The sequence below is a fragment of the Pseudophryne corroboree genome, chromosome 4 (assembly GCF_028390025.1).
Source record: "Pseudophryne corroboree isolate aPseCor3 chromosome 4, aPseCor3.hap2, whole genome shotgun sequence".
Lineage (NCBI taxonomy): Eukaryota > Metazoa > Chordata > Amphibia > Anura > Myobatrachidae > Pseudophryne > Pseudophryne corroboree.
The window spans coordinates 290,313,665-290,338,213 of NC_086447.1; the positions used below are offsets into that span (position 1 = coordinate 290,313,665).

Below are 24,549 nucleotides of genomic sequence, written 5' to 3' on the forward strand. Positions count from 1 at the left end.
TTTCTCACTTGGAAGGTGGTCATGTTATTGGCCTTGGCATCTGCAAGGTGGGTGTCCGAATTGGCGGCCTTGTCTCACAAGAGTCCCTATTTGATTTTCCATGTGGATAGAGCAGAGTTGAGGACTCGTCCTCAATTTTTGCCTAAGGTGTTTTCTTCATTTCATATGAACCAACCTATTGTGGTGCCTGTGGCTAAGGGTGACTTGTTGGACTCCAAGTCCCTGGATGTAGTCAGGGCCTTAAAAATGTATGTAGCCAGGACGGCTAGGGTTAGGAAAACAGAGGCTCTGTTTGTCCTGTATGCAGCCAACAAGGTTGGCGCTCCTGCTTCTAAGCAGACTATTGCTCGCTGGATCTGTACCACGATTCAGCAGGCTCATTCTACGGCTGGATTGCCGTTACCAAATTCGGTAAAGGCCCATTCCACTAGGAAGGTGGGCTCTTCTTGGGAGGCTGCCCGAGGCGTCTCGGCATTACAGCTTTGCCGAGCAGCTACTTGGTCGGGTTCAAACACTTTAGCAAAATTCTACAAGTTTGATACCCTGGCTGATGAGGACCTCGTGTTTGCTTAATCGGTGCTGCAGAGTCATCCGCACTCTCCCGCCCGGTTTGGTGCTTTGGTATAAACCCCATGGTCCTTACGGAGTCCCCAGCATCCTCTAGGACGTAAGAGAAAATAAGATTTTAAACCTACCGGTAAATCTTTTTCTCCTAGTCCGTAGAGGCGCCCGTCCCAGTGTGGACTAAATCTGCAAGACTTGTATATAGTTGTTGCTTACATAAGGGTTATGTTACAGTTGGGATCGGTCTTTGACTGATACTGTTTTTTGTTCATACTGTTAACAGGTTGCGTATATTCCAGGTTATACGGTGTGGTTGGTGTGGGCTGGTATGAATCTTGGGGATCATTCCGAGTTGTTCGCTCGCAAGCTGCTTTTAGCAGCTTTGCACACGCTAAGCTGCCGCCTACTGGGAGTGAATCTTAGCTTAGCAAAATTGCGAACGAAAGATTCGCAATATTGCGAAAATACTTCTCTGTGCAGTTTCTGAGTAGCTCGAGACTTACTCTGCCAGTGCGATCAGTTCAGTGCTTGTCGTTCCTGGTTTGACGTCACAAACACACCCAGCGTTTGCCCAGACACTCCTCCGTTTCTCCAGCCACTCCCGCGTTTTTCCCAGAAACGGTAGCGTTTTTTCACACACACCCATAAAACGGCCAGTTTCCGCCCAGAAACACCCACTTCCTGTCAATCACATTACGATCACCAGAACGAAGAAAAAATTCTCGTAATGCCGTGAGTAAAATACCAAACTGCATAGCAAATTTACTTGGCGCAGTCGCACTGCGGACATTGCGCATGCGCATTAGCGACTAATCTCTCCGTTGCGAGAAAAAAATACAGAGCGAACAACTCGGAATGACCCCCCTTGCCCTTAGATTAACAAAATCCTTTCCTCTTATTGTCCATCTCCTCTGGGCATAGTTTCTCTAACTGAGGTCTGGAGGAGGGGCATAGAGGGAGGAGCCAGTGCACACCCATACTAAAAGTTCTTTGTGGTGCCCATGACTCCTGCGGAGCCCATCTATACCCCATGGTCCTTACGGAGTCCCCAGCATCCTCTATGGACTAGGAGAAAAAGATTTACCGGTAGGTTAAAATCTTATTTTTTCATTATTCAAGGTCACATAAGGTACAATTGGGGGAGATGTTTCAAACCTTCTAAAGAAGGTCAGTTGAGAAGTTTTCCATAGCAACCAATCAGATTTTACCTATCATTTTATAGAATATTCTAAACCAGCGGATCCCAACCTTTTTTCTCTCCCATACCCCTTGATTAGGCTTTTCATTTATGAGTACCCCCTTGCCTCATAAATTCCCCCCACCCATCCGTCCTTGACAGAAAAGTTTGTTTTTGTTAGGTATAAATATATATATATATATATATATATATACAGAGAGAGAGAGAGATACTCAATTCCACAGAATTCAGAATGCTGAGTGATTAAAATTCTTTCAATTACCTCCAAGTCCTGGCTTTTGCTGCCCTGGTCCCTGCCTGCCCCACGCAGCAAGAAAAAAAAAGAAGTGGCAGTGACAAAGACGCTGCGACCTATACAACATGTCCAGCCAGCCCCCATGGTCCTCTCTGCGCCAGCCGCAGGAGTGTGATTACATCACAGTCATGCTCCCAGCAGGCCGGGAAATGGAGGAGGAGTTTGGCGCCACACTTTCAGGACTACCCGGCATCCTCCACGCGTGACAGCGCATGTGCCGGGTGGACACTGGAGCATTACCGGTTTTGTTTTTAATACCCCTGAGCAGTCCGCACTGTACCCCCATGGGTACACGTACCACAGGTTGGGAACCGCTGTTCTAGACAAATTAAAGTTGCTATGGCCAATTTCTCCATTTGTCCTCTTTAGAAGGTTTGATACATTTCTCCCATAATATGGTGCATTAGATATTTTATGACCAAGGTATGATTACTTACTTTCTGTGAACGTAGGTAATTCTACAATGCTAGATGTGTTATATTCTGTCTTCTCTCCAAAGTATTTGTCAGGATTTATGACAAAATCAGGTTTGCTCATTTCATCTGTATCCTGCAGAGAACCTATGTTTAACAAGCTAAAGGTACCTGCAATGAGGCAGAGAGGACAACCATTTCACTTACTTCTTCAATTTTCCCACATTCCATCCATGTTACTTGCTACAGCAAATGTGTAACCTAGAACATTCTTCTAGCATATCAAAAAGGCAGGGTAAATGCTATTCAAAATGTTACTACATATTATAAAAGTACATGGAAGAGATTTTATTTTCAATTTGTTCTGAATATGATATCATACAGATGGGGGCCTTCATTCGTGATACACACTTGTAGTACATTTCTGAAGTTTTGCATCACTTGGCAGGTCATTTACAGTGTTATCGCTGCAATTTCTTGATGAAGCTCACTTTCATTTGTCTGGCTATGTTACTAAACAGAATTTTCGTTACTAGGCTAAAAACAATCCTCATCAGCATCATGTAACACCTCTACTCAGCCAGCGGAGCCCTCTGACAGCTGAGACCAAGAACCATTAATGAACTGAAGGCTGCTATATGCCTAGAAATGACAATATCATATTCAAAACCACGTGGAAATTAACTGTATTCTATGCATTTTCAGATTATGTACTAAGATTTGGAATAGTATTTACCATGCCTTTTTTGTTAACCTTTAAGAACTGGGTGTTTTTTTTGCCTCAGCCTGTATATACATATACTAGTTACACCAAATGATTACACAGTGTATATAAAATACAGCATACCTCCCAAACGTCCCAATTTTCGCGGGACAGTCCCATTTTTTGGGACTGTCCCGCTGTCCAGCCCGAGGGCCGCAGTGTCCTGCGAGGGGCAGTTGGGAAGCTCGTGACACTCGCTGCTCTGCTGCAGAGCAGCGGTGAATAGACACTGTGTGCATGCTCACTGCATCTATTCACAGGAGACAGAGGGACAGGGGCATGACCAGCAGCTCCCAGAACTCTGGCCAGGCCCCAACTGTGCCGAAAATGGGAGGCGTGGCAGATGGCCGCCCCCTATTACTGAGACCATGCCCCATTTCCAGAGGCCACGCACCCTTTTCGAGTGCCCAGGGCTATGCTGCGCAGAAGAGTCCCGCCTCAGGACTAATAAAAGTTGGGAGGTATGAATACAGTGCAAACATTGCAGAAATATTGAGCAGAATTTAATTGAATGGAAATGTCCAGCTCTAGTCTCAACAGTACATTAGTGCTTGTAATGTATCCAACGCAGTGCCACATACCTTCATGTTCATGTGGCACTTGTGAATATCCATTTGTATTTTCTATAGCAGTAACGAGCGCTATGATATAATGGGGATGCAGTTATGTGACCGGCGGTCACAATACCGATGGCTACATCCCGCCCCCTCACAATTCCTAAAGTCGGCATGCCAACTAACAGGGACTCAGGGGCGTTTCAACAGAGGAGGGGGACCGTGTGCATCCCCCCCCCCCCCCACCACCCCGCTGGCCATCTCAATGCCAGGATCCGGCCGTCGGTATGACCGCTGGTCACACGATACCAACCGGTATAATGTAGTGTAGCAAGTTATAATTATGATAGACAATTAAGGTTAAAATATTAAAACATTTAAAAAAAAACAACTCAAGTGATTCCAATGTTTATATTTCTCATACGTCCTAGAGGATGCTGGGGGCTCTGTAAGGACCATGGGGTATAGACGGGATCCGCAGGAGACATGGGCACACTATAAGACTTTGAATGGGTGTGAACTGGCTCCTCCCTCTATGCCCCTCCTCCAGACCTCAGTTAGATTCTGTGCCCAGGAGAGACTGGACACACACTAGGGGAGCTCTACTGAGTTTCTCTGAAAGACTTTATGTTAGGTTTTTTATTTTCAGGAAAGACCTGCTGGCTACAGGCTCTCTGCTTCGTGGGACTGAAGGGACAGAAGTCAGACCTACTACTTCTGAGTTAAGGGCTCTGCTTCTTAGGCTACTGGACACCATTAGCTCCAGAGGGTTCGATCACTTGGTGCGCCTAACTGCTTGTTCCCGGAGCCGCGCCGTCACCCCCCTCACAGAAGCCAGAAGAAAGAAGCCGGGTGAGTATTAGAAGAACAGAAGACTTCAGTGACGGCAGAAGACTTCAGAGTCTCAGAGGTACCGCGCAGCGGTTGCGCAGCGCGCCAATGCTCCCACACACCAACGGCTTTACAAGGGTGCAGGGCGCAGGGGGGGCGCCCTGGGCAGCAATATACCTCTCCATTAAGCCTGACTAAACATGTATACAGGGCATAGGCACTGTATACGGACCCCTGCCAGCATAAAAGGCTAAAATAATAGCGGGGCTGAAGCGCGCCGAGAAGGGGCGTGGCTTAGCCCTCACAACATGATACAGCGCCATTTTCTCCACGGTCCCCGCCAAAGCAATGTGTACAGTGTAAATGAAGGGGGGGGGCACAGTGATTAGTGCAATATAGAATGAAATGGGCATGTAATTATTGAGTTGTGCATATATGTCTGTGTTTTCCCTGTCAGATATACCCATTATAGCTTTTTAGTGCACATGTGTCGACATGTGTGAGTGCTATGTCGCAAACAGCTATGGGAATCTCTCTGTCGGCATCGCTGACTCCTGTTGATACTTGATTCAGTAGATGCAGTGTCAGCAGGTCGGTAGTTGTATGCTTTTCAAAAGTAAACGCTGTAGGGGAGACACAGTACTATGTGGGTGACCCTGTCGGCACCAACCTTTATTACTGGGTGTAAATTAACATGCTGGCCTGTAACTAACCTGTATATATTTTTATGTGTATATGTATGGTACTGTTCCATGGACCTGGAGCTCGAGCACAGACATGGTAGTATTTGGTTGGAACTGAGATTAAAATTATATATGTATACTTCCCTCGGACCCCTCGGGGTCGCAAGAATGTTATTTTGCCTGGTTACTACTCCCTGCTGTCGACGAATACTAGGTTTTCTGTCGACCATAAGGTTTCCTGGTTAGATCCACAACTTGGGCATTCAGTACATGGTCATACACATTCAGAACACATTAATGTCACTAGGGACCCGACGGTTCCGGACAATCTGCTTATATGTATTATTTATATATATATATATATATATATATATATATATATTTATAGAATATGTGTGTATATGTGTATTACAATATGTCATATTACGATTTCTAATGAATGCTGAAGTAAAAGTATTCCTTCTCATGTGCTGGTCGCTCTGTTGATAAAGCTCTAGGTCGGGCCGTGACGAGTTGGTCTCAGATCCTCACGAGGAGTCCGAGTGTTTATTCTTTTCCCGCCGCGGATAGAATACTGTGAAAGTCAACTCCTGGTCGGCACGGGACCCTGTCACAAAGGATCGTATACAGGAAGCTAAGTGATATTTTATTTATATGCTTTGAAGTTATTTACATTACATGCGCATGGGGGAGTGCTTGTATTCGGAAAGGCATCCGATAGAATTACCCTAGAGAGAGAGGGGATGTTTCTTATGTTGGTTCTTCTCTATAACATTGCGGCTGGCTGCCGTGCGTATACAGGAGGTGTGGCCGGGGAAATGCTGAGGCTGACTCCGAGAGATACTGGAGTTTTTTCCCTGTGACGGTGTACCGCTGTTTTGGGATGCCTCAGTTAAGTCACTCTCGGCGGATACCACTGGTAAGTCTACCTTCGTGAGTTAGATTCCCTCACAACGGTTGGTGACGCATTCTTTTGTGGGATGCAGTCATTTTAACCGGTTCGATACCGTTCTTTTTTCCTTTTCTGGGTAGATAGTGGACGGTGAAAAGGTAAGAGCTCTTCAGCCTTGTTAGGTTCGCTAAAGCGGATATTGTCTTCTGTTTTTACCACATCCACCGCATGTCGCTGGGTCTATCTGGCTGAAGCCCACACCAGTGGGAACTCGTCTAAGGCTCTTCCGTCAGTCCGGGAATGAACTTGGACCTGGTAGTTAATAATAGAATCCAAAGGGGGTCATACTGGAGTTTACAGATGATTCCCCTCACTGATTTTTTAAATAGATCTTACCGATTCCCCTCTGGAAGGGGCAGGGCCGGCTCTACCATTAGGCAGCTTTAGGCGGCTGCCTAGGGGCGCCAGCTCCTGGAGGGCGCCACTGAATTCATCTAGCAAAAAACTGAAGGATGTCTCTGTATGCGGCCTCCTCCTTTTACACTGCGCTGGCTGCTGCTGCGGGTCTAATCAAGTGCAGCCACCACTATCAGGCTGTACCACATAGTGCCTCAGCGCTTCCTCTGTGCCGACATGAGTAACATCAAGTCATGTGAAGGCGCATAGGATGCGGATGTAACTATGGCTCCCGAGGGGTACCCAATGGCTGCTCCTCATAGCCCTGATGCACCTCTTGCAGGGGGGTTGCAGGTTAGGGGGCACCGGGTTGAAGCTGGGGGCACCGGGTTGAAGCTTTGCCTAGGGTGCATAGAGACCTTGCACCGGCCCTGGGAAGGGGAGGTAGTACGCAACGCCATACCAGAGTTGCGTCAGGTTCAGGATTTTGTCCTGCTGTCCCTGTTAAAAAAAACAAAAAAACAAAAACAAACATTTCTACTTACGAAGTTGAACTACGGGATGAAATCTCTCAGGCCAGGGAGCTCCAGCACGTAAAGGTAGAAAAAGGGTTTAAATGCGTTTTTCTCAGCATTCAGCCTGCCTGGGTTGATATCCAGGATTGTCTTTGCCAGTTCACCAGAGTGTTGGCAGTATGATGGTTTTCTTTCAATAGTTAGAGCCATTGTTATTTTGTACTGAGACGCTCTCCTGATTACTGAGAGGTCATGAAACAAGTGGTTCAAATTGTTGTTTCTCTCTGACTGTTCTTCAACACAGGGAATGGCTGTGTTCCCAACGACGCGGATGTCGGAGGTGGGTATCAGAGTAGATACTGAACGGTTGAGGTTCTGTGTTTTCCTGTGGAAAGAGGTCTGAGGATCCAGAGTCGGATCAGATTTGCAGTGACAATCCATCAATATGTTCCGTTGATGAAGAAGATGGGTGCGGCCTAAGAGGCCTGTTCGGTGAGCAGGTCAAATGCCAGAGTGGTTTTCAGGGGACCGGTTAGAAATGGGGTCCAGGTCTCACCTGCACATGCACCGGAATATAATCCTAATAGTCAGGATATCGCTCCTGTGGTGTCTGCACAGTCTAACTTCCTAGAAGGACGAAGGTTCGGGATCCAAGATTAGATCCTGGTGTCCATGCAAGCAGATCTCCGAGGCTGGGGAGCAGTCTTTCCAAGGGAAGCATTTCCAGAGGAAAAGGTCAAGCTGGGAAGCTTGTCTGCAATAAGCTTTCTTGAATTAAGAGCTATTTTCAACAAACACATTCTTTGTGCTCTGCCCGTGTTAATTCTGTCGGACGACTTGACATCAGTGGCGTAAGTAAGCCGCTAGGGCGGAACAAGGAGCAAAGCGGCAATGGCAGAAGCCGAAAAAGTTTTCTGCTGGGCGAAAGACAGGTAAACGCTATAGTAGCAGTCTTCGTCCCGGATGTAGACGACGGAGAAATGAATTTCCTCTGCAGACGCGATCTCCATCCGGGAGAAATACAGTCGTCATCGAGAAGTTTTCACAGAAGTGTCAGTCTTTGTGGAGTGCCTCAATTGGACATGTTGGCGTCTCGCCTCAACGAGAGACCTCAGGGATATTGTTCCAGGTCAGGGGACACTCAAGCTATGGCAGTGGACGCCCTCGTGACACCTTGGGTGTTTTCAGTCGGTCTATGGGTCCCCTCCGCTTTCACTCTTTCTGAAGGTGATAAACGTAAGAAGAACAAAGGTTCAGGCGATCCTCATTGTTCCGGTCTAGCCAAGGAGGGCTTGGTATCCAGTTCTTCAAGATTTATTCATAGAAGATCCCTGGCCTCTTCCTCTATGTGAGGATCTGTTACAGCAAGATCTGGGCGTGTATCAAGACTTACCGCGGGTGCGTTTGACGGCATGGCGGTTGAACATCATATCCTAGCCTGAAAGGGTATTCCCTATGAAGTAGTTTTCCACACTTCTTCAGGCTAGAAGAGAAGTAACGGCAAAGCCTTACCACCGTATTTGGCGTAAGTATGTGTCTTGTTGTGAATCCAAGAAGGCTCCTATGGAAGACTTTCAGCTGGGTCGTTCTTCTCCATTCTTGGCAAGCAGGTGTGGAGGCAGGCCTAAAGTTTGGCTCCATTTCAGTCCAGTTTTGGCCTTAGAAATTTTCTTTAAAAAAAAAACAAAAAACATTTGCCCACCTTTGCGGAAGTTCAGACTTTCGTGGAAGGAGTACTGCACATCCAACCTCCAATTGTGCCCCATTGGCACCGTGGAACCTTGACATGGTGTTGCGGTTTCTTGTGTCACGCTGATTGGAACCTTTATGAAAGGTTGTGTTAAAATTTCTCTCTTGGAGAGTGGTCATGCTATTGACCTTGGCGTCCACAAGGCGGGTTTTCGGAAATAGCGGTTTTGTCTCACAATAGCCCCTGTTTGATCTTCCATGTGGATAGAGCGGAATTGAGAACTCGGATAATAGTTCTGCCAAAAGAGGTTTCTGTGTTTCGCAGAAACCAGCCTATTTTAATGCCTGTGGTTACTTATGCATTGGCTGATTTAAAGCCTCTCAATGAAGTCAGGGCTTCGAATTTTTAGATTGCCAATTTGGCTCTGATTGGGGAAACAGAGGTTCTGTTTGTCCGGTATGCTCCCAGCATGTTTGGGGCACCTGCGGCTATGAAGTCTGTTACACACTGGATCTATGATACGATTCGGCGTGCTCGTTCTACGGCTGGATTGCCGTTACCGAAGTCGGTGGAAACCCATTCTACTAGGTAGGTGGGCTCTTCTTGGGCGGATGCCCGAGGAGTCTCGGCGGTTCAACTTTGACGAGCGGCTACTTGGTCGGGTTCAAACACTTTTGCTATGCTCTACAAGTTTGATACCCTGGCTGATGGGGACCTTTTGTTAGCTCAATCGGTGCTGCAGAGTCGTCCGCACTCTCCCGCCCGGTCTGGAGCTTTGGTATAAACCCCATGGTCCTTACGGAGTCCCCAGCATCCTCTAGGACGTATGAGAAAATAGGATTTTAATACCTACCGGTTAATCCTTTTCTCTTAATCCGTAGAGGATGCTGGGCGCCGGTCCCAGTGCGTACTGTGTCTGCAGTTATTGGTTAGGGTTACACTCTTGTGGTGTTTCTTTTTGTCAGGCTGTTGCTGACGTTGTTCATGCCTTGGCATGCGGTATCTTATTATTGATTGGGTTGACACACAGGGTGTGTTACATATTTTATCAGCATGTGGCTGTGTATTTTTTCATGCCGTTGGCTGGTGTTGTATTGAATGCCACGTTCTGCGGTATGTTCGTGGTGTGAGCTGGTATGACACTCACCGTGTTTAATAAAAATTATTTCCTCGAAATGTCCGTCTCCCTGGGCACAGTTTTCCAACTAAGGTCTGGAGGAGGGGCATAGAGGGAGGAGCCAGTTCACACCCATTCAAAGTCTTATAGTGTGCCCATGTCTCCTGCGGATCCCGTCTATACCCCATGGTCTTTACGGAGTCCCCAGCATCCTCTACAGATTAAGAGAAAAGGATTTACCGGTAGGTATTAAAATCCTATTCTTTATAACCTTAATTGTCTGTCATAATTATAATTTGCTTTTACACTACATTATATCATAGCGCTCGTTACTGCTATAGAATTTACCTGCCACAATTAAAACTGAGCAGCCACCACCACATAACAAGACACAAGATGTTATACCATCCTTTCTATATCCATTGTATATTTTATGCCAGGGATGGTCACCCTAGTAAACTATAAAGGCCTATGAACCTTCAAAGGTCCACACAATATTCTTTATTTCAGGAATGAAAAACAATCTCAAAATGACATTACCACCCACACATTACTCTTATCAAAATCCGCAAAGCTCCCACATGTATACCCCACCCCCACAAGACTTCAGATCAAACATGTGTGCTAAACTCCCCCCCCCAACCCGCATATGCCAATCAGACTATCCTTTACATGCCACGCAGACTTCCCTGATGCCCCCAGAAGCCACTCCCCATATTCCCCTTACTACATGCCACTCATCTCTATAGTGATATAGACCACAGATTGAGAGATATGGTATATACAAACCTGGTGGTTCTGGGTACAGTGTGTTCTTGGAGAGTGCAAAGGACTGCAGGCCAGTACCTTCCAGTATCCACTTTAAAACAGATCATCATAGTGGCAAAACTTTTATAAGTCAGATTAAAGTATGTGAATGTATATCTCAAACAAATAAAAGGTTTACATTTGTGTTGTGCTTGAACGTAGTACAGTTTCCAACGTATTACCACTGCATATTGAAAACTATTATGTGTATTTGATCCAGTGTATAGGATTTTTCTACGTAACACATAAAGGATAAAAATAAAGTACAATGTAATGTGATTTTTTTCCATATGTGTGGTAAGTGTGATTCATATTTAAATGGATCACTGGTCTTCTCAATAGTTTGATTTGCTAATACCTGCAGCACATGTGAGTAATCTCTTATTTAACTTCTGCTCTAAAGTTCTGGATTTGGTCAGGAACTGTAAAACTGATAATGGTGTCCGTATGAACAATCTCAGTCTACCGTTACCATCTACTAGCATAAATCACTGTCAAATCAACACCGCTTTCTCCGAGATTTTCCTTTTTACTTTTACCTCTGTAAAAGTTAACAGATTAATAGACTAAAGTTTTAAGTTTAGAATGATACAATACTGTTTTTAAAATGATATATGCTTGGCTATTCAGAAAGTATGTTATCTTCAGATTTTTCTTACTATGCTTGGAGGCAGTATTTTATATCATGTTTCAAGCGCAAATCAAAAACTTCCTTAAGCAGCATTGTGACTGGTAATATTTTATTTATGACCGACAGTGTTACAGTAAAAGTATCATAAATATAATATGGATAAACAACAACAAGAAAAAAAGTCACTGGCGGTATACTTACCGATTGCATTTTGGACTGAATCACCAATGAAGTTTGAATGGAATTTTTCTTTTAAACCATTTTCTCTATATTTTCTACCTAAAATTGTGTTTTCCCATGGACTGTATCTAAATAAATGAAAAGATTATGAAGTAAGTACAGTAAATATGTATAGTGTTTATATGCCTGCAATGTAGCACACAGTCAGGTTAGCTCAAAAACTAGTAAACAATATAAGATGTTGCATTCGGATTTGGTTCAACAGATTTATGTGAAAAAGGTCTACAATATAGTCAATAGGTTGACTCCAGATGGTCGATATGCAAATGGCCGACAGGGTCAAAAGGTCGGCAGGTAAAGCTAGATCGTAAAAAAGGTTGACAGGGTCAAGAGGGTCAAAAGGACGACATGGAAATTTTCAACACAAAAAATGTCAACACAAGTTTTCTTTTCTTTTCACTTTTGCCCTACTAAAAAACCCCAGTAGTGTACCGCATGGCGAGCGTGCCGCTGTGCTTGGCGCAGCTTACTATTACCAAATGTAGTCCAGTAATCCATGTGGATGGTAAAGTATGAAAAAGTTTAAACAAAAAATATTGTATCTACCATTATCAACCTTTTTTAATTGTTGACATTTTTTTGCTGTCTACTTTTTACGGGATGCGGTCAAGATCCCGCCAGATGGGATCCCGGCGGTCGGAATACCGACACCGGGATCCTGACCGGCACAATCCCGACATATTCTCCCTCTGTGGGTGTCCACGACACCCATAGAGGGAGAATAAATTAGCGTGCTGAGCGAAGCAAGGCACCGTGAAAGCAAGGGGCTGCGTTGCGCTCGCCCCCTGCCGGGATTGTGCTGGTTGGGATCCCGGTGTCGGTATTCCGACCGCCCGGATCCCGTCCGGCGGTATCTCATACTGATCCCCTTTTTACATGTCGATCTTTGGACCGTGTCAGCCTTTTGTACCTGTTGACCTAAAGCAGGGGTGGGGAACCTAAGGCCCGAGGGCCGTATTAGGCCCTCGAAGCCACTTGATCCGGCCCGGCCAGGCTCACCTAAACGAGAGGAGATGCCGAGCATCCGCTGAGATTTTACCACCAGCGGGCGCTCCGGCTCCTCAGCAGCAGCCAGACGCAGGAGCTCACTCCTGAGCTCCAGCTTCTGGCTCAGGCAGTGTACATGTGTGGCTGTGCGGCGCTATGGGAGAGACGTCATGGCATCTCTCCCATAGTTCCGAGGAGAGGGAGGGCAGCAGTTCGGAAGTAGGAGCAGGGCTGGTGAGCATTGTGGTTTTTTTTTCCTTTTAATGTGTGTATGTGTAAGCGGCGCTACTAGGGGGCATATTTAATGGGACATAACTACAGGGGGCATATCTAATGGGGCATAACTACAGGGGGCATATCTAATGGGGCATAACTACAGAGGGCATATTTAATGGGGCATAACAACTGACGGGGCATATCTAATGGGCCAAAACAACTGACAGTGGGCATATCTAATGGGTCATAACAACTGACTGGAGGCAAATCTAATCGGGCATAACTACTGACTGTGGGCATAACTACTGACTGGGGGCAGGCTAATTTTTAAGTTGATAATTTTTGTATGGCCATTGGATTTTATAAATATCCAAATGGCCATTGGTAGAAAAAAGGTTCCCCACCCCTGACCTAAAGCAAAGGCAAAGTAAATATAATTGAACTAATCATTCATTTTATGGATTACAAAAATGTAAATACATGTACTTACATCTGGTTTGTTGATATGATAAAACAATGATCATACCAAGTTCTGCTACATTTTAAAGCCACTAGTCAAAGAAAACTCTGTCAATGTGTACTGTATGTTAAATCAACAACATTTAATTTCCTAATCTTAATGCTAAACTATACTCTTGGCCTGATTCCGATACAGTTGGTATTGCACAGCCGCAGGGAAGCAGCTGTGCAATACCGTACAACAAATATTCTTATGCTGCAGAGGTATCTGTTAGAGATGTGCACCGGAAATTTTTCGGGTTTTGTGTTTTGGTTTTGGATTCGGTTCCGCGGCCGTGTTTTGGATTCAGAAAAGTTTTTGCCAGACGTGTTTTGGCAAAACCTCCCTGAAATTTTTTTGTCGGATTCGGGTGTGTTTTTTTACAAAAAACCCTCAAAAACAGCTTAAATCATAGAATTTGGGGGTAATTTTGATCCTATAGTATTATTAACCTCAATAACCACAATTTCCACTCATTTCCAGTCTATTCTGAACACCTCACACCTCATAATATTATTTTTAGTCCTAAAATTTGCACCAAGGTCGCTGGATGACTAAGCTAAGCGACCCAAGTGGCCGACACAAACACCTGGCCCATCAAGGAGTGGCACTGCAGTGTCAGGCAGGATGGCACTTAAAAAAATTAGCCCCAAACATCACATGATGCAAAGATAAAATAAAAAAAAGAGGTGCAAGATGGAATTGTCCTTGGGCCCTCCCACCCACCCTTATGTTGTATAAACAGAACATGCACACTTTAACAAACCCATCATTTCAGCGACAGGGTCTGCCACACGACTGTGGCTGAAATGACTGGTTGGTTTGGGCCCCCACCAAAAATGAAGCAATCAATCTCTCCTTGCACAAACTGGCTCTACAGAGGCAAGATGTCCACCTCCTCCTCATCCTCCGATTCCTCACTCTTTTCACTGTGTACATCCCCCTCCTCACAGAGTATTAATTCGTCCCCACTGGAATCCACCATCTCAGGTCCCTGTGTACTTTCTGGAGGCAATTGCTGGTGAATGTCTCCACGGAGGAATTGATTATAATTCATTTTGATGAACATCATCTTCTCCACATTTTGTGGAAGTAACCTCGTACGCCGATCGCTGACAAGGTGACCGGCTGCACTAAACACTCTTTCGGAGTACACTCTGGAGGGGGGGCAACTTAGGTAAAATAAAGCCAGTTTGTGCAAGGGCCTCCAAATTGCCTCTTTTTCCTGCCAGTATACGTACGGACTGTCTGACGTGCCTACTTGGATGCGGTCACTCATATAATCCTTCACCATTCTTTCAATGGTGACAGAATCATATGCAGTGACAGTAGACGACATGTCAGTAATCGTTGGTAGGTCCTTCAGTCCGGACCAGATGTCAGCACTCGCTCCAGACTGCCCTGCATCACCGCCAGCGGGTGGGCTCGGAATTCTTAGCCTTTTCCCCGCAGCCCCAGTTGCGGGAGAATGTGAAGGAGGAGCTGTTGGCGGGTCACGTTCCGCTTGACATGATAAGTGTCTCACCATCAGGTCTTTGAACATCTGCAGACTTGTGTCTGCCGGAAAGAGATACAACGTAGGCTTTAAACCAAGGATCGAGCACGGTGGCCAAAATGTAGTGCTCTGATTTCAACAGATTGACCACCCGTGAATCCTGGTTAAGCGAATTAAGGGCTCCATCCACAAGTCCCACATGTCTAGCGGGATCGCTCCGTTTTAGCTCCTCCTTAAATCTCTCCAGCTTCTTCTGCAAAAGCCTGATGAGGGGAATGACCTGACTCAGGCTGGCAATGTCTGAACTGACTTCACGTGTGGCAAGTTCAAAGGGTTGCAGAACCTTGCACAATGTTGAAATCATTCTCCACTGCGCTTGAATCATGTGCATTCCCCCTCCTTTTCCTATATCGTAGGTAGATGTATAGGCTTGAATGGCCTTTTGCTGCTCCTCCATCCTCTGAAGCATATAGAGGGTTGAATTCCACCTCGTTACCACCTCTTGCTTCAGCTGATAGCGGGGCAGGTTCAGGAGTGTTTGCTGGTGCTTCAGTCTTCGGCACGCGGTGGCTGAATGCCGAAAGTGGCCGGTAATTCTTCGGGCCACCGACAGCATCTCTTGCACGCCCCCGTCGTTTTTTTTTTTATTCTGCACCACCAAATTCAGTGTATGTGCAAAACATGGGACGTGCTGGAATTTGTCCACATGTAATGCACGTACAATATTGGTGGCGTTGTCCGATGTCACAAATCCCCAGGAGAGTCCAAGTGGGGTAAGCCATTCTGCGATGATGTTCCTCAGTTTCCGTAAGAGGTTGTCAGCTGTGTGCCTCTTATCTAAAGCAGTGATACAAAGCGTAGCCTGCCTAGGAACGAGTTGGCGTTTGCGAGATGCTGCTACTGGTGCCGCCGCTGCTGTTCTTGCTGCGGGAGGCAATACATCTACCCATTAGGCTGTCACAGTCATATAGTTCTGAGTCTGCCCTGCTCCACTTGTCCACATGTCCGTGGTTAAGTGGACATTGGGTACAACTGCATTTTTTAGGACACTGGTGATAGTGTAGGAGCTTCCGCAGTATAGTATATATATATATTGATTCACGTTTTTCGCATTTATTAAGATATTTACTGTTAATCACAAAATGAGTTGATATGTCCTTAAGAAAAATGTGCAGAGCTGGTCAGAATACTATATTTGCCGAATAATCTTTTTTAAGGCATGACTTGTACAAGACAAATGCAACATTAAATGTATTGGAAATGTATCCAAGACGGACAAAGCAACACCAGATATATCCAAGGCTAATTGAGAAGAATAAAGAAAGAAATCTTTTGAGTTTATGTCCGAAAGACTGATAAACGAAATAATAACCATTTTCAAGGCTGTCCTAGTTGCCACTTCTAACATTGTATGACAATCGATGTATTCAAGACATACATGGTGTATTCTGATTGGCTAAAATGTATTGGCAAGCATAAACCCTTTGTGTTCAAGCTATAAATAATAAAGCCATGACGGCCCCCGAGCGGGTCACTTATGATTTGCTTCGGTTACGCATAAATTTGTGTCATCTTATCATTCATTGACCTCCAACCGGTTGCTAAAGGGGAACAGCATTCTGACTGATGACTGAAGAGAGTTCATAATCAGACCTGAATAGGTTAATATACCCTATCATTTGGGAGCATCGTCCGGGGTATTCCAGCATCTCCTCCACTGGCAATAAATCCTCTGATCTTTCAGGAACCGCTGATAAAAAAAAAAAACCGGTAAGTGAGATTTATTGTGTAGATTTCTACCTGCTCACTTGAACTCAGCGCTTCCTGTGTAAATCAAGGGGAGAGTCAAGTCGGGAAGGTCAGAGGATATCTTAAAGAGCCCAGCGTCAGTCAGAAGAAATTTTTTTTTAAGGTACCATACATGTATGTTATATTGTTGAATTATGTTATATTGTTGAATTATGGGTAAATAATTTCAGATAATTTGTCACAAGTGCACAGGGGGAATTAATCAAGTATGCAGAAAACTTTTAAATTGTACAAGTACTAATGCATGTTTATTAAGAAAATAGAGCCGTTTTATAAAGGTGGCGCATGGCCAAGATATGTTCTAATGCTGATAACCAGTTTGAATTGATAAATAACCAAAGAGGTATATGCAAATCTTGTACCTGTGTTGTTGTGTTAAGAAAATACAAAGGGTCTGTAGCACCAAGATTGCTGGCAATTACAAGCACTGAAGTCTCATTTGGTTATGTGGAAAATGATGATGAATTTTATTGTACAAAAGGTTGTCATTTTAAAAAGAGAATTGTTGGAACATTACATTAAGAATGATTGATTTAACATCATAACCTATTGGCCTAGGAACCACATAATTCCAGGTCTAAGACCCATGTGCCGTGCAGTCTCAAACAGCTGCCGTGCACGCAGATAACAGATATAGGATTTACTGTCATCTTTGTTTTTGTATCCTTGCACTGTTATATGTACTCTGTCAATATGCTTTTGAAAAGGTGGGGGGGAGTCGGGTTGTCTGCTGAATAATGAAACTAGATTCTCCTACACACACTGATAGGTATTTCTCACATCCAAGCATTCCCGGTGTTAGCTGTTACTTTCTGAAGAGAAGAAGAAACTACAACAGGGATACTGATACAAGCAGGAGTCCATATAGGCAGGGGGATAGACCCTTGGAGTAACTTAACAATAATATTAGGGACGCATCTCAGTGATCCAGAAGAAATAATCTATTATGCAGGTCTCACTTGGGGAGCAGTACTAACAAATTCTCCACCAACACAGGGAGGAAGGGGCAACACTACAACCCCAGTCATTTGTCCACAGACGGATTGAAGAAGCTCTTTTGGAGATTCTTTAACAGGAGATTTTAATTCCCTCATAAGGAGTTATTAAAATACCACATCAGGATGGGTTCAAACCCGTGGATATTGTTAATAACAAGGAGGGAAGCAAAGCTTTAAAAGGAGATTTTAAGTCCCTCATAAGGAGTTACTAAAATACCACATCAGGAGGGGTTCCGCGCACGTTCACCCAGGCATGGGAGCGCGGTCTGTAAAGATGTCAGGGCCCGACAAACCCGTGGATATTGTTAGTAACAGGGAGGGGAGGAAAGCTTTGAAAGGAATAAGTAAAATTTTTAAAAGAGCAGGTTTTCCGTCAGAAGGGACACCAGACTTAGAGAAATGGGAAAAATTTGCCTCCTGTAACAAGAGTTGGATAATTAAGCATAATAGTAGAGATCAAGCATCCATCTGGATCACTGTAGCAAAAGAATTAGGAGCAGAGAATAGAAGAAGAGATGAGGAAAATGATTTCCCCATTGTACCAGAGTACTCAATAGCACCACAACCAGCGTTAAACTCACTGCCTGTAATTGCAGCAACAGCACCTGCACACTATACCCCACCCCTATACCCAGACATGCATGCACACCAAGGTACCCCTAGTATGAACAGAATGCAATTACCTACAAGCTCACTAACAGTGAGATTACAAAGATACGAGCAAGGAAAAGAGTGACAAATAATCAGCCCTATCTTAGAAGGATTTGTGGTTGAAAATCCGAATGATTTACCTGAGCTATGTGTACAGAGTATGCCCCAGTGTCCTGATACTTCATCACAAGAAACCCCAACAAGGTTAAAGCAAAGAAATTTTCTACCTAATGCTTCCCTCATGTTTAAACGAGTGGTAGACACCTGCAATCAAGCTGAGTCCAGTAAACAATTGTCCACAATCAGGAACTATAGGCGAAAGGGTGCAAATCAGGTGAAGAGGAGAAGCAAGGGGTCAAGACACAGCCTCTACAGCTTTTCATGCCCAGGTGCATAATGTACAGAATAAACTGACATATTTTCCAGAAAGATTGTGTCCGGTATGTCAGTTTTGCGTTCCAGAAGGATATGAACATTGCCCAAATTGTGGAAACTGGATTTCACACCATGAACCACCATGCCAAGATATCTATGCGACTAGAAATACTGAAAGACGGTCATCATTGCCTGTTTCTCTGTATCCAGCACAAGTACAGGGAATACGCAACCCAGATAATGCAGCCAGGACGAACGAACCATACATCGTACAGAGCCAACACCACAAACCATGGTATGGCAATGACCTCGCAAATATAGTTGCAGAGTCCCCAGATCCTAGAAAAGAAAAAAAAAAAAAACCCAACAGCAGTTTATGCCTATATGGAAAGAATTCAAACCATATGGACACCGGCATGGGTCGACTACCACCAGTTGTGTGAGGCTATACTAAGACCAGCAACTGCCCAAACAGTAAGCACCATGTTAAAAGCAGATGCAGTAGATGATTGCCCAGCCATAACGGACGTTCCGACAGAGAAAAATAGAACAACGTTTGAAAGTGGAAAGATGTACATGACAAGACTTAAGAGATGGTGTCATGCACAGACACTCAGGGCACCAGCAGCCCCAGACTTGAAACAGGAAAAGACTGAGTCCATCAGAACTTACTATGATAAAGTCACTATACGACACACAAGATGATAGAATATGAAGGTGTGCAACTCCTGTGTCGACAACAGTGTACTCAGTCACCACTGGCAGTTCGATAAAAGTGACTTTACCCACAGGAGACCCAAGGGTTTCAAGAGCTGTTTTTTTTTTTTTTTTTTTTTTATGCACAACCAGATTCCTCTGCGTTTACTTACAGATCAAGCCATTGCAACGACTGGATTGGGAGGTTAAGCCCTACCCTTGCAAGAAAGCAAAGATGTAACCTGAAATACAAGCTGCTATACAAGACTATCTCTCACAGGAAAAGTAAGACAAAGAGGAACAACAACTCCCAGCATAAACATCATTATGTTAAACACCAGCCTGGGTGGACTTGGACTAAGAAAATGACATGCCAGCAGCAGTGAGAAAGAATATGCAAGTAAAGAAAGAACAAAGTATGAAGAATAATGAATGAATCATAAAGAGAGGTGATTGGAAAAAAAATAATGAAAAGTTGAGAAACAATATGAAGGTTGCATGAAAGTTTGGAGACTAAAGGAAGTCTGCTTTAAGAAGGACAAAGAAAGACATCTGACAAGTGGTCAGTACTACCTGGCAAGATTACAGAGATAATGCCATGATTTAAAGCAACAGAAGCTCCGGGGTTTAAAGCAAATAATAAGGAACAAGACAGAAAAAGTTCCAGAAGACAAATGAATGATGCTTCTTCTGCCAATATGAAGTACAAGCTTCTTTAGGTACTCCCCAGTGAACATAATGTCTCCAGAGGAAACAGCAGAAGGTATGATTACAGTCACCTTGCCCACTGGAGAAATACGTCTGTGCCTAATGAATACTGGAGCCAGCACACGCAGAAGACAGCAGAGGGAGATACCACAAGAACTGGTGATATCAGAAATTCTTAAAGGGACAGGAGATGAGAGAAATGCAGTCACCAATACCAGCCCAATTCTTGACCTTGGAGTACATGTCCAGTGACTTTGCTGAAGCACAATGTACTAAAGCTTATCCAAGGAGAATACAGTACACACCAGCAGAAGTTTAACTTTCCAGCAACTTATCAAAGGAAAGAACAAAAAGCCATCTAGAAGCAAGTTAAAACAGAAGTTCAGTATTGGCTCATTCCCGCAGTACCAGTTGTAGAAGAAAGTAAGCAATACTACTGGACCAGGATATCCCTGTGGAGGGGCTATATCACCAAGTGATATATCCACAAAACACACAGCTAAATACAGGATGTGAATGAACTGTTGATTGCCACCACTACTAAAAGAAGTACCAAGAAGGGACAGTGTCCTTAGTGAAGTTTCTGGAAGAACAAGACTGCAGAGCCTCAGAAGGAGAAATTGCAGCTAGTCAAGCAAGAGTTAATCTTCCTAGGACACTCAAGGTACCCGACATCTAACAAAAGTGAGAAGGAAAAGATTTATACTGCAAGCTAAGATGCCAACTAGTGTCAAGCAAGTCAGATGATCATTCCTGGGCCTAGTAGGACACTACAGAACATGGATACCTCTAGCACCAGTCTACATGCAAGCATTGTATGACAACACTGAAAGGGAGGAGGGTCCGCATCCTACATACAGCAACAGATGAATTAAGCTATTGAACACCTGGAAACAGCAGTTGCCTCATCTCAAGCCCTAGAACTACCTGACTATTAAAGAAGGAGGCCATACATAGAAGTCCTTATGCAAAATCATGGACTGAGGTGAAGACCAGTGGCCTACAACTTAAGCAAGCTTGACAGCGGTAATCAAAGAGCACCTACCGGCATCAGAGCAGTGATAGCAGCAACAGCCCTAGAAGAGTATAAGAGCACAGACACAGTGATGAATCAGAAGTCCTAGAAGAGGACAAGAGCACAGGCATAGTGCTGAATCATTAACTTATCATCCAGGGTCCACATGCAGGTACAGAGAAGCTTCAACAAGCAAGAACCAAACACCTGTCAGTGGCAAGGCTGACCATGTATGAAGTAGCACTGCCAAAATGTGACAAGTAACCATCAGAAGATGTATTACCCTCAACGCAGCAACCCTTTTCCAACATTAATCAATAAAGGTGTTGAATCTCAAGATTCAAAAGGAGGGAAAATCAGATTATCTACTGATGAATGGGAAAGCCAGAAGTTTCTAATATTCACTCACGAAGGTAAACAATATGGTGGGACACAATTACCCCAAGGGGGAGCCACTAGTCCATCAGATTTCTCAGAGGCAATGGCATTAATCCTGCAGAAATGGAGACCACACTTTACAGACACCCAGTTAGTTCAATATGTCGATGATCTGCTTATTGCTGCACAGACAGAAGAGAAGTGCAAAAAGGAAACAGTATCACTACTCATCTTTTTGGCAGAAGAAGATTGCAGAGTGTCAAAAGACAAGCTTCAGCTAGTACAGAAAAAAGTTGTCTTCTTAGGACACTGCATATCTCAAGGAACAAGGCATCTTACTGATAAAAGAACAAAAGCAATAACTCAAGAAAAAACCCCAAGAACATTAAAAGAAATCAGAGCTTTCCTGGGCCTTATTGGTTATTGCAGAGAATGGATACCCTCAGCCTCATTACTGATGCAACCCCTATATGAATTAATAAAAAAGGAGGCGTCAGCAGAAAACAGGGACACCATTGAAGAAGCAGTAAGACAACTAAAGCAAACCATAATAACAGCCCCAGCATTGGGATTGCTTGATCATCCAATGTGTATACAAGTACCTCACGCTGTAACAAGAATATTAAGTCAAGCAAAAACTAAGCATCTTTCTGCAGCCAGACTTACCAAATATGAAGTAGCACTGTTCAGCGCCTCCCATGTCACCATCACAAGATGCACTGTACTAAACCCAGCCACACTCCTTCCCATCAACGATTCAAAAGAGGGGAGGACAGGGGAAGATGGTAATGATGGTGAATCGTCAGATGAAGAGGAAATTGCTGCTACAGACGCAGAGAATACAACACAATCATCTCCACACGATTGCTTAGCCCTCATGGAATTAGAGACTTTACCTCTCCCTAATGTCCAAGATACACCATTGGACAATCCAGACATGAACCTGTTCGTCGATGGATCAAGATATTATGATAATGGATCCCCAAAGACAGGATATGCAGTAACAACTGAAACTGAAGTCATAGACTCTGGAGCATTGCTACCAAGTATGTCAGCACAAGAAGCAGAACTCATAGCAATGACCAAAGCCTGCATACATGCTGAAAACATGACAGCTAACATCTAGTCCCAAGATTACGCTGTTATATGGAAAAGTAGGGACTTCAAAAGTGCAAACGGAAAACCCATCAAACATGCCAGTTTGATTATGGAACTCTTCAGAGCATTGGAACTACCTAAAAGAATTGGAATAATCAAGGTACAAGCACATACTAAGAGCCAAACCATGGAAGCTAAAGGAAATGCATTTGCAGATGCAGAAGCCAAGAGAATTGCCTTACAATCAAAAGAACTTGAGCAAGTCTTAGTAGCTCAAGACGTGAAGCAAATGCCTAGTGAACAGGAGCTGATCAAAATTCAACAACAAGCATCACAAGGAGAAAAGGAGAAATGGAGACGATTGGGGGAAGAAGAAGATGAACATGGACTTTGGAAGTCAAGAGAATTGAAGTACTGTCTACCAGCAGCTCTATTTCCACCTATGTTACAAGTAGCTCATGGACAAGTGCACCATTCAAAGGAAGCCATGGTGAATAGAGTACAAGAGCATTGGATAGCTCCAGGCTTCAATAAAGCTGCAACAAACTTTGTAGCAGGATGCTGGATCTGTGGAATCAGCAATCCAGGACAAAGAACCAAGACACCTCTAGGAACTATACCCAAAGCCTCTTACCCATTTGAAAGACTACAAATTGACTATATACAGTGGCGACGAAGCAGTCCATATGAATATGTACTAGTAGCAACGGACATGTTTAGTCACTGGGCCGAAGCCTGGCCAGTAAGCAAAGCCACAGCAAAAACCACTGCAAAGAAACTGATAGCAGAAGTAGTATGTAGATTTGGGATACCTGAGGTTATAGAATCAGATAGAGGTACACATTTCACGGGAGAAGTCATGCAGCATATAATGAAAGATTTGGGGGTACAGCAGGCCTTCCATGTGCCTTACCAGCCCCAGGCGAGTGGGAGGGGGGACATCTGAACTTTGACCTTAAACTAAAACTACAGAAAATGATGACATCTTCATAGAAGTGGCACCACAATAGTCTGTATGATTACATATGACAAACAGATCAGTCAGCTATATCAGTTACCAAACCCTTTTTCAGGATGCCTGTTTAATGTAACTCATTTAATATGGAAAAATCAGACTATTATTTTCTATAAGGATCAAACTGACTACCTAGATCAGGCTTTTAAGCCATTAACTCTTCCCCCCCATAACATAACTGTAAGCATACAGGATATCATTAACATAATCAACAATACAGAAAAATTGGAAGAGCATCTAAGGGAAGTTAATTACTCTACAAGACATGCGCAGATGCAAACAATAGTAGAAGCTGGGGAATTGAAACACATGGCCACACAGTTAAAGAATAACTTACAGCATCACTGGTGGGATATTTTCACAGGAAAATCCCCATCAGCTACAGGATTAATGAAAACTGTCCTACACCCACTACTGGCAATAGTCATAGTATTGATAGGACTGGTTGCTTGGAATTGTTATTTTCCTGCAGGTTCAGTAAACATGTGAACAAGATAAACGCAATCAGAAATGCCCAAGAGGTTCTTCTGTAGAATAGGGAGAAAAAGTGGAATCAAAAAGAGGGGAAATGATAGTGTAGGAGCTTCCGCAGTATAGTATATATATATATTGATTCACATTTTTCGCATTTATTAAGATATTTACTGTTAATCACAAAATGAGTTGATATGTCCTTAAGAAAAATGTGCAGAGCTGGTCAGAATACTATATTTGCTGAATAATCTTTTTTAAGGCATGACTTGTACAAGACAAATGCAACATTAAATGTATTGGAAATGTATCCAAGACGGACAAAGCAACACCAGATATATCCAAGGCTAATTGAGAAGAATAAAGAAAGAAATCTTTTGAGTTTATGTCCGAAAGACTGATAAACGAAATAATAACCATTTTCAAGGCTGTCCTAGTTGCCACTTCTAACATTGTATGACAATCGATGTATTCAAGACATACATGGTGTATTCTGATTGGCTAAAATGTATTGGCAAGCATAAACCCTTTGTGTTCAAGCTATAAATA

The 24,549-nt window shown here is 43.9% G+C and overlaps 1 protein-coding gene across 1 annotated transcript in view; it reads right to left on the minus strand.

Moving 5' to 3' along the window:
- Positions 1-24,549, minus strand: part of WDR49 (WD repeat domain 49) — a 459,475-nt gene that overhangs the window by 35,136 nt on the left and 399,790 nt on the right. Inside the window, exons 17-18 of the mRNA XM_063916191.1 lie at positions 11,551-11,657; positions 2,495-2,641 (exon numbers count right to left, since the gene is read on the minus strand). Coding sequence (XP_063772261.1) covers positions 2,495-2,641; positions 11,551-11,657 — 254 coding nt within the window. The remainder of the gene's footprint in view (positions 1-2,494; positions 2,642-11,550; positions 11,658-24,549) is intronic.